This window comes from Antechinus flavipes, chromosome 3 (genome assembly GCF_016432865.1).
Source record: "Antechinus flavipes isolate AdamAnt ecotype Samford, QLD, Australia chromosome 3, AdamAnt_v2, whole genome shotgun sequence".
NCBI classification, from domain to species: domain Eukaryota; kingdom Metazoa; phylum Chordata; class Mammalia; order Dasyuromorphia; family Dasyuridae; genus Antechinus; species Antechinus flavipes.
In genome coordinates this window covers 151,835,301-151,852,191 of record NC_067400.1, presented here as the reverse complement: position 1 = coordinate 151,852,191, position 16,891 = coordinate 151,835,301, and the positions used below count along the sequence as shown (strand labels likewise).

The window sequence follows — 16,891 nt, the reverse complement described above, 5'->3', positions numbered from 1 at the left end:
ACAGAAAGTTGTGCCATAAACAAGATTTCATTATAAAGAAAGTAGGTCACTGAGTCAGAATGAGGACTTGGCACCTGTTCCTTAGTGTTTTTAGAGCTTCTGGATAAAATATCTTCAAAATAACTCTTAAATAAAAAGGAAATGATAGTTTATTGCTAGGCTGATTTAAATGTCTTCTCTTTCTCTCTCTCTCTCTCTCTCTCTCTCTCTCTCTCCTCTCATCCCCCCCCCCAAAAAAAAAAAAAAAAAGTGCCTTTCTCTTTGATGAGATATCGATTGCCTATCCTAAGTAGGGGATAGCTCAGTTTTGTGGTTTTGGTTTTGTTTTGTTTTTTACCAGGGATATTGACCAGGGTTTAATTCAAGCTTCAGAAGTTTATCTGAAGTTGTCATCCTAGCTACTTATACCCAGGAGACTCGGGGCATACTCTAAAGGTTGATGTTTCAGTGTTGTTTCTCTGTTTTTGTAGATGACTTTTTTCATCTTTGTTTTCACTTCTTCAAAGGTAATCACATATAAGCCAATGGGAAACTTTGAAGCTCTCCAAATAACTAACTTTTCACCAATACCAGATCTTGAAAGATAACATGATTTGTTTTCTGTTGACTGATACACTTGGTCCTCTAGCCACTTACCTACTTTTAGGGTTATCTTCAGACCTTATAGGTTGACTCTTTTAAAAGCAGATTCATCCTTTCCTTCCTTCCCTAGTCTGGAGAAGACTAATTTTTACATTCTGGGCTGTCCTTCTCTGCCTTTGGCTTCAAAGATAATTCTCCACTTGTCTCTCCTATGGAAAGGAACAGAAAGTTGTGCCATAAACAAGATTTCATTATAAAGAAAGTAGGTCACTGAGTCAGAATGAGGACTTGGCACCTGTTCCTTAGTGTTTTTAGAGCTTCTGGATAAAATATCTTCAAAATAACTCTTAAATAAAAAGGAAATGATAGTTTATTGCTAGGCTGATTTAAATGTCTTCTCTCTCTCTCTCTCTCTCTCTCTCTCTCTCTCTCTCTCTCTCTCTCTTCTCTTTCTCTCTCTCTCTCTCTCTCTCTCTCTCCTCTCATCCCCCCCCCCCAAAAAAAAAAAAAAAAGTGCCTTTCTCTTTGATGAGATATCGATTGCCTATCCTAAGTAGGGGATAGCTCAGTTTTGTGGTTTTGGTTTTGTTTTTGTTTTTTCCCCTTTATTATTAGAATCTTTGTTTCTAAAGTTAACCTTAGTGATGTGCTTGTCAGTGTTATTATTGTCCTTAGTTCCCAAAAAGGGGAGTATCCAACTCCAGAGTCTGAACCCAAAGTCTATTCTTTCAGGAGGATATAAGAGTTATGATAGGGAATTTTATGATTTCCCTTTCGCTGTTGAATGTGAATGTGGATTCTTAAGCTGGCCAATGATTGGCAATGCAAATCTGATGTAGATGGCCAATTTCCAGCTTATTTATTGCTCCTATTCTTTAAAATAATTTTTTTTGTTTTGTTATTATATTAACTGCTTTGTCAATATAAGTCTTCTCTCTCCTTCCCTGAGAACTATCCCTGAGAATTTTATTATCCATATTGTATTCCTTATCCATAATTCCACTCCTATGTAAAGAAATGGCACCTTGGCAGATGGAAGTGCTTTCTCATCTCTCATAATTTTGTTGCTATTGTTTTTTCCATCTACATTTTTTTGTTACTGTTTTACTTATAAATTCAGAAAAAAAGGTTATTGACTTTTAGAGTTGAAAGATATCTTAGGAGGTCTTTTAGTCTCTTCATATGGTGATTAAGAAGTCCAGAGCTAATCAGTCAATCAGGAAATATTTATTAAACTCCCATATGCCAGACATTTGTACAAAAAAAACAAAAGAGACTCTGCCTTCACAGAGCTTATAATCTAATGGGGGACATCATGAAAACAAAAATAAGTAAAGTAAGCTATATAGAGAGTAAATAGGAAGTAATAAAGGAAAGATGCCAGAATTTGAAGCTAGGGTAAGGCTTTCTGGAGAAGATTTTTACACTTTTTAAAGGAAGCCAAGATTAGTAGATGAAACAGAACAGCGAGAGCATTCTAGACATGGAGTGGAGAGAAAGTTTGGTCAAGGAAATAAAATTGCTAAGTAGTCTTGCAACTAATTAGTGGCAGGACTTTTTTTCTCTTAAGCCCTCTATTCTCGGCTCTTCTACACTCTGAGCTTCATGAACCCTACAAGTTGTGTGTCTGCAGCAGAGATTTAGGCAGTGAGGAGGGGAGAAGGGACATGATGAAGGCCTTGCTCCACATGGTTCTATTAGTTCTTCCCACTTCACTGAATCAGCTCATGAAAGTCTTCCCAGTTCTTCTTGAAATTGTCTGTTTTGACACAGGCTACAGAAATCTTCAGCTCATAACTTACTCTGCTATAATGTGTTTTCTTGTTTGCAGTTTTTCACTCTTACAAAATTACCTACTGTGAATGCTTTTCAACAGGAGTCCTTTTTCTTTTTCTTTGGGACATGGGCCTTGTGGTGTGCAGTTACTGGATCAGAGAGTATGGGGCAGTTGATTACCTCGATTCACCTTCACTGCAACCTTGTGAAGTGTACATGTAGTGTGTTTTTTGTCCTCATAGTGACTCGTTCAATGTCATGTACCTACCAAGTGATTTAGAGCTAGAAGAGACGGATAGAGGTCATTTTCAGATGGAGAAAGTGAGAGTCCCTTCTAGGCATGAAGGACCTTGCTAAAGAGGAGGCAGAGAGTCCTAGCAGGTCTGTTGACCCTGGACTTGGTGTCTTTCCTTTGACCCAGGCCCTCCTATTCTCACCTTGTGTGCAGAGATCTTTCTACTCTATCATTTTGCCTCTGAAAGAGCATGCCACGTGTTGCATGTGATTTGTGTAGAGAAAAGTTGTCATTTAGAAATGTTTCACAAATCATTTTTTTAATGGTTAAAAATATTTATGAACTCTAAATTCTCCCACCTTTTCTTTTCTCCCTTTGGATGCCCATCTCTTGATAATTCTCAATCAATGTCCTAAGCTACTGGTACACAAAGAATCCATGCATAGTTTCATCTTCCACCAGAGGCTGAAGGTTTCTGCAAGCCGTTGCTTTAAGCAGAAATGCTGGCCTAAGCATGCGAAATAAGTTGGAGCAATAAATTATAGATATTGGGGGGAAGACAGTTTCATTTATTTTGCATGACAGCAATTTTGCTCATATCTAGTCCTTTAATACCTATCTTTGTATATAAACACTGTTCTCTCTCAGAACAAAAGGGATGAAGACTACAGGTTTAAATTGCTGGCTTCACATAGTGTGCAAGGTTAGATTCTAGTAAGAACTTTTTGGATGATGGCAGTTATGAAAAGTGGGTTAGATGAAAAGCAGAATAAGGCATTTCTAAAGGCAGATAAATTGTCTTGGTGGTTTAGAAACCCTAGCTAATAAGCTCTTTAATCTTATTATAGAAGGAATACAGAGAAAATTTGTTAGGGCCTTCAGTTGCTTTGTCTGTATGATGATGGATTTATGATGTAAAATGGCCAAAAAAGGGCAAGTTACACATTTCTTCCTTTTTTTTTTTTTTTTTTTTTTTTTGCATTGCATCATGTGGAGAATTGAGTGCCTAGAAGCCAGTGATCCTTGCCTTCAAGTTCTATGTATTTCATAAATTGTTTTAAATAATGCTTAGTGGTTACACACAAACTCGATGATTTGAACATAAGGTGCCAACTTACATTGATTGAGGGAATTTCCTTACTTGGGAGTACTCTGTGTCAGAAGTTACAGGCTCAGTTCTTAACAATTTTTTATAACTGACTCTTCCTATTTCTATGAGTTTTCCATAACATTTACCTTCCTGCTCTGGTTTTGACCTTTCTCATTCTCTTTACATGGGAAGCTCAGCAAGAGTGGTCCCCTCTCCCATATCCCACCAGGGTCAGTATTGGCTATCTTCTTTTTCTACACTTATTTATTCTGATGGCTACCATATTTTTTGGGGGGACCTCAACAAATATTTCTACAAAGAATTTATTAAATGTCTATTTTGTGCCAAGCATTGTGCTTTACAAATATTATTCCATTTAATTCTTGTAACAACTCTAGAAGTTGATGATTATTATCCTCATTTTACACTTCATTCAGAAGTGAAATGACTTGTCCAAGGTTATATATCTAATTTACCACCAAAATCCAGATCTGAATTTAGGTCTTGTTGACTCATGATGTTTTACTATATCTGAATCATGTATTTGCCCCATTCTGATCTCTTAGTCCCTGACATTCTCCAGTCTCTGCCTTTGGATGGTTTTAACAGTAAAATTTTCATCTTAGTGAATTGAAGTGTGCTGCTTTGCAGCTTCTGTTCATTGTTCTTAATTTTCCCTTATACAGACAAATCTAATTTCTCTTACATATTAGGAGACAACTATCATTTTTTCCCTCCATATTAAATCAGTTTTCTGAGTTTGGTTTTGTAACCCCCTTGGTTGTTGTCCTTGGGACTTGATGCAGCTCATCATTGTCCTTCCTAAAATACCATTCCCAGGAATAAACCTAGTGTTGCAAATGAGATATGACATGTTTGTTTAACTGGAATGTCTTTGTTGAGCTGACGAAGTGGCAGCTGTTAATACTTTCTAAAGATTAAAACGATTTTGGTATGTCTTTTTTCACGCAGAATGAAAAGGTCATCTACATTACCTGCTTTTGGTGTCTAATGTTTGTTTTGTGTTGCAGGCAGATATCTGGTCCCTGGGCATAACGGCGATAGAGCTGGCTAAAGGAGAACCTCCCCATTCAGAGCTGCACCCAATGAAGGTATTATTCCTCATTCCAAAAAATAATCCACCGACGTTGGAAGGAAACTACAGCAAACCCCTCAAAGAGTTTGTGGAGGCCTGTCTGAACAAAGAACCAAGCTTTGTAAGTTTAACTAGTGGATCACTCTTGGAATATAGGGCATGGATTTATAGTGCTAAATTTTGTTTTGTTTTTACTTAAAGAGAAACTTTAGTATGGAAATATTTTCATTGGATAAACTTCTATGATGGGGATCCAAAACTTTTTAAATGACAATATGGAAGAAATCATAGCTCACTATGAAAATATTTTCATTTATATTAGGTGTGGTCATAGCAGGGGTGCACACAGGTGTTGGCATGCCCACCAAAAGAGTATTTTGAATATAAAAAAAAAAGAGTTACACAAACTTTTTCATGGAATTTTGCCCAAAAGCCTTTTAAATCAGGAAAAAAAAAAAACCATTTGGAGGTGAATTTTCCACTGTTCAGTTTTGTTGTCTAAGCACATGAAATGTTCTTCAAAGGAAGATTGAGTCTGAATATAAAATTTAAGTCTAAAATCCTATCTCAGAGTTTCTGAATGTTAACATAATTTCAGTTCTAGTCACATTATAATTTTGAATATGATTTCTGCCTTCTTGTAAACAAGCACCCATTTAAAAAAATCTTAATTGTAAGCTCACTGATTCTTTGCTAATCTTAGCCTAGATCTTGGTTGCCTTTTCACAGTTTTCAGAAAAATCTGTTGTGTTCCTTTTCCTGTGATTGAGAATTTGAATCGTTTGACTTTATTTCTTAAGTCATAAAATAGATGAGGAAACTAAGAGAAGTTAAATGGTTTATCCAAGGCCATATTGATAAAGTAAGTTCTTTATCTCATAGAAAGCATTGCTGTTTTTAAGTTTTTAGACATATCCTCTCAGCTAGTTTACTGTAATTACTAGCAATTTCAGAAGAACATATCAGACCTAACATACACTTGTATCTATTTTGCTTTCCAGGCAATTTGTAACCAATTTCTACATGGAAAACTTTATAGTAGTTTTGCCTTTTAAGACTCTATATATCTTAGTTCTCTTTTCCTGGATCCTCATGGTGCTTTTTTTCTTTCCTGGATTCTGACCCCAGTTTAAAGGTGGAAGTAATTTAATTAAAAATAGAAAATCCTACAAATAACATTAGTTTATTAAAAACAAATTGTGAAACATTAAGTGTTTTAGCAGTGTCAAAAAGCAAGTGGGAAAAATAATAACCAAATAGGTTTTTATGTAACTGTTTAGCTTGAAACAGGAGAGGGGGAAAAAAAACTTTAACATAATTGGCCATCAGAAGGATGGATATGAGTTAGATTATTCCCTCTCCTCTTTCTCTGCCTTTCCCCTCCATTTACATTTAATTAGAACACTGCTGATTATATACTTTTGGCTTAGCTTCTGCTCCAAATTAGGATAGGTCCATGAGGTTGGTATTTTAGGTGGAGTTTGGGCCTTAGCAATGTAGCATGAGAGGATTTAGATCTAGAAGAGACCTTAGTGCTAATAGAGTCTAACCTTCTCTTTTTTACAGATGAGGAAACTGACGCCTAAGCAGGGCCTATTTCTATATTACACATGTCCCTTCCACTTAGTAGTACAGAGTTTCTTTATCTCTTAGTTATAAAATGTAGTTTATCTTCATCATCTTATTGACTTCTATCTGAAGATGTAAAGCCTGGATTATATCAGGGCTACTTTCTTTTTCTACTCATAACCCCTTTTCGGTCAAGAAATTTTTATGTGAATCCAGATACATAAGTATGTAACATGGGCACATCACACTAAACAAACATTTACTGAGAAATCTTCTTTCCTGACACATACCTTCAGCTATGTGATCCCATATAAGGTCATGTTAGCTGGCTATCCTGCATAGGTTTTGTTTTGTTTTGTTTTCTTTTTTTAAATAATTTTTAAAATTTGTTTACAAAACATATGTATGGGTAATTTTTCCAACATTGACCCTTGCAAAACCTTTTGTTCCAAATTTTTCCTACCTTCTCCCCCTCCCACTCAGCCCCAAGCTGGCAGGTAGTCCAATACATGTCAAATATGTTGAAATACATGTTGTTCCAAATTTTTCCTACCTTCTCCCCCTCCCACTCAGCCCCAAGCTGGCAGGTAGTCCAATACATGTCAAATATGTTGAAATACATGTTAAGTCCAATATATGTATACATATTTATATAGTTATTTTGCTGCACAAGAAAAATCAGATCAAGGAGGAAGGAAAAGAAAAACTGAGAAAACAAAATGCAAGCAAATAACAACAGCGAGAGTGAGAATACTATGTTGTGTTCCACACTGTTCCAATGGTTCTCTCTCAGGGTATAGATAGCTCTCTTCATCACTGAACAAGTGGACCTGGTCTGAATCATCTCATAGTTGATGAGCCCCACATCCATCAGAATTGACTGTTGTATAGTCTTGTTATTGCTGTGTATATAATGATCTCCTAGTCCTCATTTCACTCAGCATCAGTTCATGTAGGTCTCTCCAAGCCTCTCTGAAAACGTCCTGCTGGTCTTTTCTTACAAAACAGTAATATTCCATAACATTCATATGCCATAATTTATTTATCCATTCTCCAACTGATGGGCGTCCACTCAGTTTCCATTTTCTTGCCACTACAAAAAGGGCTGCCACAAACATTTTTGCACATGTGGGTCCCTTTCCCTCCTTTAAGATCTCTTAGGGATATAAGCCCAGTAGAAAAACTGTTGGATCAAAGGGTACTGCATAGATTTTCTTTAGACAGTATTCCTACTCTATGTTATATGAATTTCTTTTTGGAAGACATGTTTTTAAAAATTGAGCCATTTTGGCTTTTTGATAACAACCTGCAGAGCTTGTAGTTGCCATGGGCTGTCTATAGCATTTTATGTCAAACTATCATGTATCTAAGTTTAATTTGCATACAAATGTTGTATTTTCTCAGTTAAAAATTATCTCCTCTTTTTATTTTCTTTGTATCTTTAGCATAGTACCTGGCCCAAAATAGGTTCATAGCAAAAATCATTGGATTATATAAGTATCAAGACAAGGACAAAGTAGAAAGAGACAATTTAGAACCACTTTCCTGTATGCTCAACTGGAAAAGTCTAGTTTTGTAGTGGTGTCATCATTGGAAATGCCAAGGGGGAGGGATTCTGGAGAATAACCTTCAGGCGTAAATTAGTGAACATCATCTTACTGACTTTTGTTTTTTCAAGAGACCTACAGCAAAGGAGTTGTTGAAACACAAGTTTATAATAAGGAATGCAAAGAAAACATCTTACTTGACAGAGCTCATTGACAGGTACAAGAGATGGAAGGCTGAACAGAGCCAAGATGACTCCAGTTCAGAAGATTCAGACACGTGAGTATCTCCCATCTGTTAACTATTCATTGTCCAGCTGTCATTTTTTCCTCTGGTATTTACTGCCTCTAATGCACTTCAGATGTCAGAAAGGTAGTCTTACAAGCTTTTATTTTACTGCTTCAGGGATGTGTTAAGGAAGGGAGAGAAGTTAAGTATATGTATTTCTTATGGTTTCTCCAAAAGAAATGTTTTGATACTTCAAGCTAAATGAAAATCAGAAATTGAATGGATTTGATACATCATTTGGATGTAAAACATGGGATGTTTGAAAATATAATATGTGAACTAAATATAGGAATGGCGAAGGAAATTGATGTGTGTGTGATAACATCAGATTATAATCTCTTTAGAGAAAGAAAAGGCATTAAAATAAATAAGGAATAAAAATGTATTGTCATATATGTAAAGTCACTGAGTGATAAGCACTAAGTTTTAAAGAATATATGTGTCTTTTATGAAGAGAGCTGATTGATGCCCTTAAAAGTTGAGAAATTAAATTCCTACTTGAGGTGTATTTTATGACTTTGTGACTTTGTACTGGTAAAAAGGCACTTGTGATTACCTCATCTCCAAATCCCTATGAATTTTAGCAAATGGGGCTGCATCTTTTTCTTATTATATGTTCACTAAGATCAACATCTCCTATGAGTAATAATGTTCATATTTGTCCTATGACATATGTCCTATGTCCTATGAACATTCAGTAATGGAAGTGCTCACTTGTGAATGGTTTGATAGAAGGGTTTGAGTTCTTTTTTCTCACAGTTGATTTATTTTGCAGCTTACACAGTTTAAGTTGGTGAATAGGTTTATTTCAATTTATATACCTTCTGGGTACCTTTAGCTTATAGTAAAAATTGTGTTAAGTGATCAAACTTGAAAGAATTTCTTTGCCTGAGTGGGCCACAATGTTAATCAGCCTTCTATAGCTCTTAGAATCAGAAAATCACAAAGCAGAAAATGTTTCTTCAAATTACTTTATGAATTTTTGGCAGTAAATGTATCAGATTGAAGCGTTGACTTTGTTAAGATTCCTTTTTATAATATATTAATGTCCTGTTAACCCCTTCATGCCATAAGTGGAATTTCCCAAGAATTAAAATTGCTAATCTTGAATTGGTTCTCTTTGCTTGAAAATACTGATATTAGTCTGCTTTAAAATATTGTTAAGTTTTTATTCATAACATTCTTTAAACTTCCATTACTTTTCAGCTAATGAAGTCAAGAAAGAAAATTTAAAAGTAACTTCTTTAGCTTCTACCACCTTAGCCAGATAATAGATTTTCTCTGATTAAGGAAGGATATAACAATAGCTATTTAAGGAGGAGGAACTAGAAAGAACTTTTACTTCTAAAGTCTCAGAGTCCTAAAAATTCAGACTCAAAAATTCTGAGTTAGTGAGAAAAGAACATCCTAAAAACATATGGGATTAAGACTGAAAATTTGGATTAGTCTAAAATTGAAAATAATTAAGATTTATGGGAAAAGTGTCAAAGTATACATAGTATTGTTTTGGTATTTTTAAAACTTTACTTTCAAGATACTTTTTTAATTAAAACAAAAAAACAAACAAACAAAAACCAGCAAACCACTAGTGAGTAGAAAATTTGTAATTCCTTTCTGGATTTCATTTTATGTGATCTGAATTTAGTCATTCAGACCACAGGACAACACTGACATGATACCAGCTTGTCCTGTTTATAGGCAAAGTCCTGAAAGGAAAAGAACTTCTTTTTGATTTATGGACTTGGGAAACCTAAAGATTGAAGATTACCATACATAGTCTTCACCTGATTAGCAAAGTGGTAGCCATCTTATTTTCTAAGTAGTGGCCTCTTTTTCTGTGTCAATGAGAAAATACAGTGTTTGCCATTTGGTTTATAAAATCAGAAGGATCCTAATTTGAATGGAGATTGCTCTGCTTGTTGTTCAAATCTCCTTTCAGGACTCAGCTTTGTGAGTCCTGAAGTTCTACTGCAAGTGTACTGCCAACTTCCCATTTCAGACAGACCCATTAGTTTTGGTGAGCCTGATACCTAGGAAGTAGAGAGGCCCTTAGGTCTTAATTGTCTGTCTAGTCCTTGATTGGTATTTCTATGTTTTGTTTTCCTTCCTCTTTTATTGAATTGAATCCTTTCAGTGGTAATATACTTAGTGATGGAAGACTTCTGAATTTTTGTTTTAAGAGAAACAGATGGTCAAGCATCAGGTGGCAGTGACTCAGGAGACTGGATCTTTACAATCAGAGAAAAAGATCCTAAGAACTTGGAGAATGGAGCAGTTCAGCCACAGGAACTAGAAAGAAATAAGGTAAATTCTTACTACTTAACCATAAATGGAATTATTTAAACAGAAATGTTTAATAAAAATTAAATACAAGTATTCAAATATAAATAGAACCTAATTACTTAAAATATAGTTGTTAAATCATTTGCTGAGTATCTTTACAGTTCTGAACACTGGACAGTTATATCTCTTATTTCACCTGATTTATGCAATTTTGCTATTAAATTTAACATTTTGGAAACAGACTATGAGAATTTGAAAGATTGACTCAAGGAAATGATTTGTCAAGTTAGTAATGACTTAAAAATTGATTGGATCTTAAAAATTCCTACTTAAGTTTAAAACTGGAGGAAAATCAATTTAGATTAGCTAAAGCCCAGAGGACATGGCTTGATTGTCTTGTTAATTGTCAGATCTAGCAGTTTACCATATTACCACCAAGGTTATGTGCAAAGAATTTCACCCCTAAATTGTAGTTTAGGCTCTTAAGAGTTAGAAGGAACCTTGGAGGTCATCGATTCTAACTCTTATTCATTAATTCATCAGTTATTTCTTCAGCATCCACACAGCCTTTCTTTCATAAATATGTCTAGTTAGTGGGAGCTTATTTTCCTCTGGCAATCCATTCCACTTTTTGGACAATTAATGATTAAATGGAAGTTCTTCCTTATATGGGGAGGGGAGATGAGAAATTTGTTCCTCTATAATTTCCAACTACTGGTACGTTTTATGGCTTTCAGGGCCAAACAGAATAATTTTTACTGCTCTTTCTTATGAGAAACTGTTAGATATTTGAAGAAATCTCTCCTATGCCCTTAAGGATTATATCTGATTCCTTCCATTGATTCTTATTTAATACACTGTCTCACTTTTTGTTGCTACAGTAGTACCTATCCAAACAAGTAGTTCCATAGTAATGGTCTTAACAGATTCTGCTTTGATAAGAGCTGAATCATATATAGTTAGTTCAGTAGTTGTTTGTGTGTGTAAGTAGGTATTACTGTAGTATTAAGATATTTTCTCTATAAAACCCTTAATCCTCCCTTACCCCCATGTTGAGTACAGTGTCATTTTAATTTACCTCAAAAAAAAAAAAAACATTTCTCCATAAATAATTTAAAGATTAAAATTTACCCTAGCTTCTTTTATGGAATGGGTGTAAACCAGGAATAATTATGAATCAAAATAATAAGATTTTATTATACTTTTCTGCAATGAGGAAAAACATTGTTATCACAGACTGTCCTAAATAGTTTGTTATTCTTCTCTGTACATTATCTTTCCATTCTTTCTCCTCTGTTGCTCTTTATTCTCTAGAATGAAAATTCCCTGAAGTGGGGGCTACCCCAATCTCTCACTCCATGTAGCATAAAAGTATATAGTGTTATGTTGTTGTTGTAGTTTTTTAATTAAAAAAAAAAAAAAACTACTTTTTTTGAACCTTGTGACTATATTTTTGTATTGTGGTATACGATCTGGTTTGTCTATCTTTATATATTTGATTTTGTTATATGCAGCCTTCTGGTCTAATGAGATATAAAAAAGTTTGTGATTACTTTAAATTCATTGATAATGAACTTGAAAGCATGTTTTTCCCTCTGCCTTCAAGTTTAAATGCCACAATGTAAGTGGTTTAAGTTCTCTGTAAATAGAGTTATACTTCATAAGATTTGAAAGTAAATTTTGTAAAATGTAGCACAAATTATCAAATTATGTTAATTTTTTTTTTAAGGTGAAAGATATTCCAAAGAGGCCTTTGTCTCAATGCTTATCTACAGTCATTTCTCCTTTATTTGCAGAGGTAAGTAAGATTGCTAATATTGTCAGTATTTATTTTATTTTAGAGATAGGTCTTTTTGTAGTGCTGATAATGTTAAGAGAATGGTAAATGAAAGATATAGATGCTTTTAAACAGATTCAGAAATTGGTTTGAAACTCTATTTAAATACTAAGAATGCAACTTAGGGCCACAAATATATTTTTTAAAATTTATTTTCTCATTATACATGCATATTAACTTTTTAAATGCATATTTCTTTATGAATCATTTTGAGAGAGAAAAATCAGAACAAAAGAGAAAAAACCACAGGAGATTAAAAAAATAGAAAAAAAAGAAGTGAACATGGCATGTGTTATTTATATTCAATCCCCATAGTTCTCTTTCTGGATACAGATGGCATTTTCTGTCCAAGTTGGGACTTGCTATTGAATTGCTTCGGATCACTGAACTACAGAGAAAAACCAAGCTTTCCAGAATTGATCATTACACATTCTTGCTGTTATTGTGTACAATGTATTTCTGGTTCTACTTGTTTCCCTCAGCATCAGTTTGTATAAATCTTTCCAGGCCTTTCTTTAATCAGCTTGTTCATCATTTTTTATAGAACAATAATATTCCCATTGCCTTCACATACGTAGCTTGCTCAGCCATTCCCCAATTGATGGACATTCCCTCCCTTTCCAGTTCTTTGCTATTGGCGTCACAAGTCTAAGGAAATGCCCCATCCTCACACCTTACATCTTGACCCGCCTCTTCACCTTCCTTTTAAGCAACTTTTCGTTGGCCACTTTTTCACCCTATTGCTGGCTGAGGGTCAGCCAGAGGGATGTCATGTAGTCTTTTTTTTTTCTGGGTAGGGATAAGCAGTGAATACCAATTAGTAAAAGTACATGGAACTATGCAGCATGGGTCTTAAATTTAAATTTTAGCTATAACTTTTTAACCCCCTTAAGTATAATTTTAGTTCAATCCATTTTGATTTTGACTTTGGCAAAAGTAAAATGTAAAGTAAGATGCCCAAAAGTAGATTTTTGCATAAGAAAGCAGCAGAGCCCAGTAATTTTTTTTTTTTTTTTTTTTTAGCACTTTGATCTCTTTTATTTATCTAACATCTATTGTCCAGCCACGCCATGCCTACATTCAATAGTTAACTGGTACTGTTCATTGTAAATGTCATGTAAGACTTCCTTAAGGTCTCCTTTCTTAAAAAGGAATTTTTAGTCCTGCCCATTTACTTCCTTTTAGTCTTTGAAAAGTTACGGAATATATTCTATTCTTCCATCAGAATTCCTACTCATTATGTCTCATCATAGCCTTATCTAGTAACCCTGGCCTCTTGCTTCTACAAGTACTGACTACGGTTAGACTAGGGCTTCCTGTCACAGAAATGGGAATGCTTATAGTGGTTAGAGCTAGAAAGGACCTTAGGTGTCATTTTGTCTACTTCCCCTCCCTTTATAGATGAGGAGTTCAAGGCACATGACTTGCTCAGGATTACACGGCTCATAAGCCTCTTGGCTGAGTCAAACTTGTCTCTTCCTGGCTTTGCATACCTGTACCTGTCTACTGTACCATAAATAGGTTCTGTATGCTTCTCATTAAGTGGTTTAGAGTATTTAACAGATCATGATTTAGGCCATAAATTAGCATTCCATTATGCAAATGTCAGTATTGGTGGATAATTTAATAATACCATTCACCCAAGTTTATTGATTTGTAGCATTGAGCTGCTTTCATGCTTAAAGTTAAAGGTTTTATGATTTCCTCAACAGTACCTTTATTTTTTTCTCATTATCATTACTATATTTATATAATGCAATTTTGATTTTACTCTTATATGGTAGAGCAGAGTTGATAGTTTTCCAGTTGTTTATTGTATTGTACAGAATCTTACCAGTGTTCTCTTAGACCTACAATAAACAGAAGGTCATAGGATATGCTAAGTTGTAGTTTGGGATTTGTTTTTTGTTTTTTTTTTTTGGTGGACTCATGGAAGAAACATTCAGGAATATTTCCTTAGCTAACACCAGGAGGAATCTAGTGCGTTCTTTTTTCTTTTTTGTGGGCCATCCAACATTTATTAATTGCCAACTCAAGCCCCGTGCTAAGAGCTGGAAGTACAACGGAAAGACATGAGTTAGTCCCAACTCTTGAGGAGCTCCAACATAATCTAACTAATAAAATTTGAATAATTATCAGTTTGTTCTCTAATTTCCATAGGTTTCTTTTTATGTCCTGTCTTTAAATTAATTTTTTAAATTTTTTCATGAACTTAAAGCGACAGTTTTTTTAAAGAAGAATATCCCCAAATTTGCCCCAATAAAAAGAATAAATCATATCTTGGATTTGGGAAGTACTTCTTTGATGAAGTACTAAGTGCTCTCTGTATGTTTTAATCTCATTTAGTACTGTAAAACACTTTATTGGCCCAGATTATCATTAAATGTTGGGAAAGTAGTACAAAGAGCTTTTATTTGGGAATCTGGGCTCACAGTCTAAGTCTGTCTCCTTATCTGTTTGACCTGGCTGGGCATGTCATCTGTCACCTATCATCTGTCTATTTTTTGCTTTTACATTTCAAAATTCTGTTTAATCTACTAGCTTTATATAGCCTAATTAATGGGAAAAAATAAAATGGTGAAAACATATGACAATATCCAAAATTGAAATTCTTCTATTTTTCAAAAACAAGAGCCCTGAAAGTTCAAGCTGTTAGCTGGAGGAACCCTACAAGACAAGAATAATGAATTGGGCAATGAGGTTATTTCAGAAACAAGATTTTATGCAACTATGAAGAAACCTTTCTGGGGCATAACTGTTCTTCCAAATAGATAGGAGGTGGGGTAGGGGGAACAACACAGGAAAAAAATTAAATGCCAATGTCATGTCACAGTTGTAGATAATGAGGGGTTTGAACTGGGTGATATTTGAGTTCTCTGACAGACTGAGTTGTGTGGTCCTATGATTTTATAAGGTCTTTGATATACTTAATCACTTTACAGAATTTCCACTTGCTCTGAGTTACATTTCTACCCTATTCCAAAGCTTTCACTTGAAATGCTAATGTGGACATGTATAGCCAGGGTTAAGTTCATGGAAGAAGGGCAATTACAGATTACTCATTTAAAGAGTCTTAATTACTATTGTACATTTAGCTCTGAGAAATTCCAGTTCCTTTGGTGAAAGTTTCCAGATCAAATGTGTTGCAATCCAGGAAGAAGAGAAACAGATCTATGTTATAAAGTTGAAATGCTCAGCTTTCCCTAATGTTGTCTTATATGACATCTTTTCTTTCAGATTCCATTGCCATATTTAGTAAATGCAAATCATTGATTTCTAGAATGATAAGAACTAAAGAGAAAAACTTTCTAGGAATGGGACACTGAAATTTGCCAAATCATCTTGAAATGCCAGAGCTGGATAAGTTACAAAACAATTCTCACTGTATATAATAATGGAACTGGTCCCCTGTATCTGTGTGGATGCTAACATTCCACTGCATTGTCCAGCCTGTGCCAGCCCAGGAAGGCTTCCATAAGGACCTCTCAGAACAGCCATTTTGATCCATTTCAGCAATTGTCTCTCAACACCTGCAGCTCCACAGCAGTTGTCTTGCTCTCCTCTGAGAAAACCTTTGTAGCTACACAATATTGTCTGATACCTTGGGACAACCCCACTCTAGGTGGAACATCTCTGAATGATGATAACCTATCCAAATTAACTTCTGTTCTTCCATTTCCTTCTCATCCCAGTGATTCTGAACCCTCTTTTGTCATCATTTAAACCCTGCTCGCTCGCTCGCTCTCTCAGTATCTGTCCCTTATTCCTTTCCTCGCTCAACTTCACCCTACTAGTATCCCACTGTAGTGATCTGCTTTCTAAAATGTCTTTTTTGTAGATAACAAACTGGCTTTCATCTTAAAGTAGCTTTCATTTTCCTTTCTCATCCCCTCAGTTTTCTTGTACTTGTTGAGCTCTAACTCTGTCTTGATGATAGTTTCCCTTCTACCTTTAGTTATGTTTTCATGCTTAACCCAAACTTATTGGTTGTTGTGACACTTCCTGCTTCTCCTTGTTACTTCCACATCCTTTCGTGTTCTTTGAATCTATATCTGTCACCCAATCAAAATTCTGTCCTATTTAACCTCCAAAACACTTACCTTCCTTTCTCAGTGAATTAAGTGTTTAGCTCTGCCATCATACTAGGGAACATTAACCTCCTTTTATTAAATGTCTTAATTTGAGGGTTTCATTACTTCTCTTTGAATATAAATAATATTTCACCAAAACCCCTCTAGAATTGTGATTGGTCATTTTTTGACATACTTTTAACACCCTAACCATCCAGTTCCTCGGCTTTATTCATTTTTTTTCTTTTTTAAAATATCAATGTTTTATTGTATTTTTATTTAGTTTAACTATTTTTCAATTATATTTTGATCTCTTTCCAGTGGCAAGCAGGAGTATTATGGGCTGTGTATGGCCACCTGGCTGTGCATTTGATGCTTCTTGATTTATACCATAAATAGACCAGAGGAATTTTCTGGGGCATCCCTAACTTTCCATTTTCCTGATAATGTTAGGTTTATTTGTTTGTTTGTTTTAAATTTATTTTTAGCATTATTTTTAATTTTTTTATTGAAGCTTTTT

The 16,891-nt window shown here is 34.8% G+C and overlaps 1 protein-coding gene across 1 annotated transcript in view; it reads left to right on the top strand.

Moving 5' to 3' along the window:
• The window catches only part of STK24 (serine/threonine kinase 24), a 127,659-nt gene that overhangs the window by 101,376 nt on the left and 9,392 nt on the right, over positions 1-16,891 (top strand). The window contains exons 6-9 of the mRNA XM_051984044.1: positions 4,715-4,900; positions 8,027-8,172; positions 10,362-10,485; positions 12,194-12,262. Coding sequence (XP_051840004.1) covers positions 4,715-4,900; positions 8,027-8,172; positions 10,362-10,485; positions 12,194-12,262 — 525 coding nt within the window. The remainder of the gene's footprint in view (positions 1-4,714; positions 4,901-8,026; positions 8,173-10,361; positions 10,486-12,193; positions 12,263-16,891) is intronic.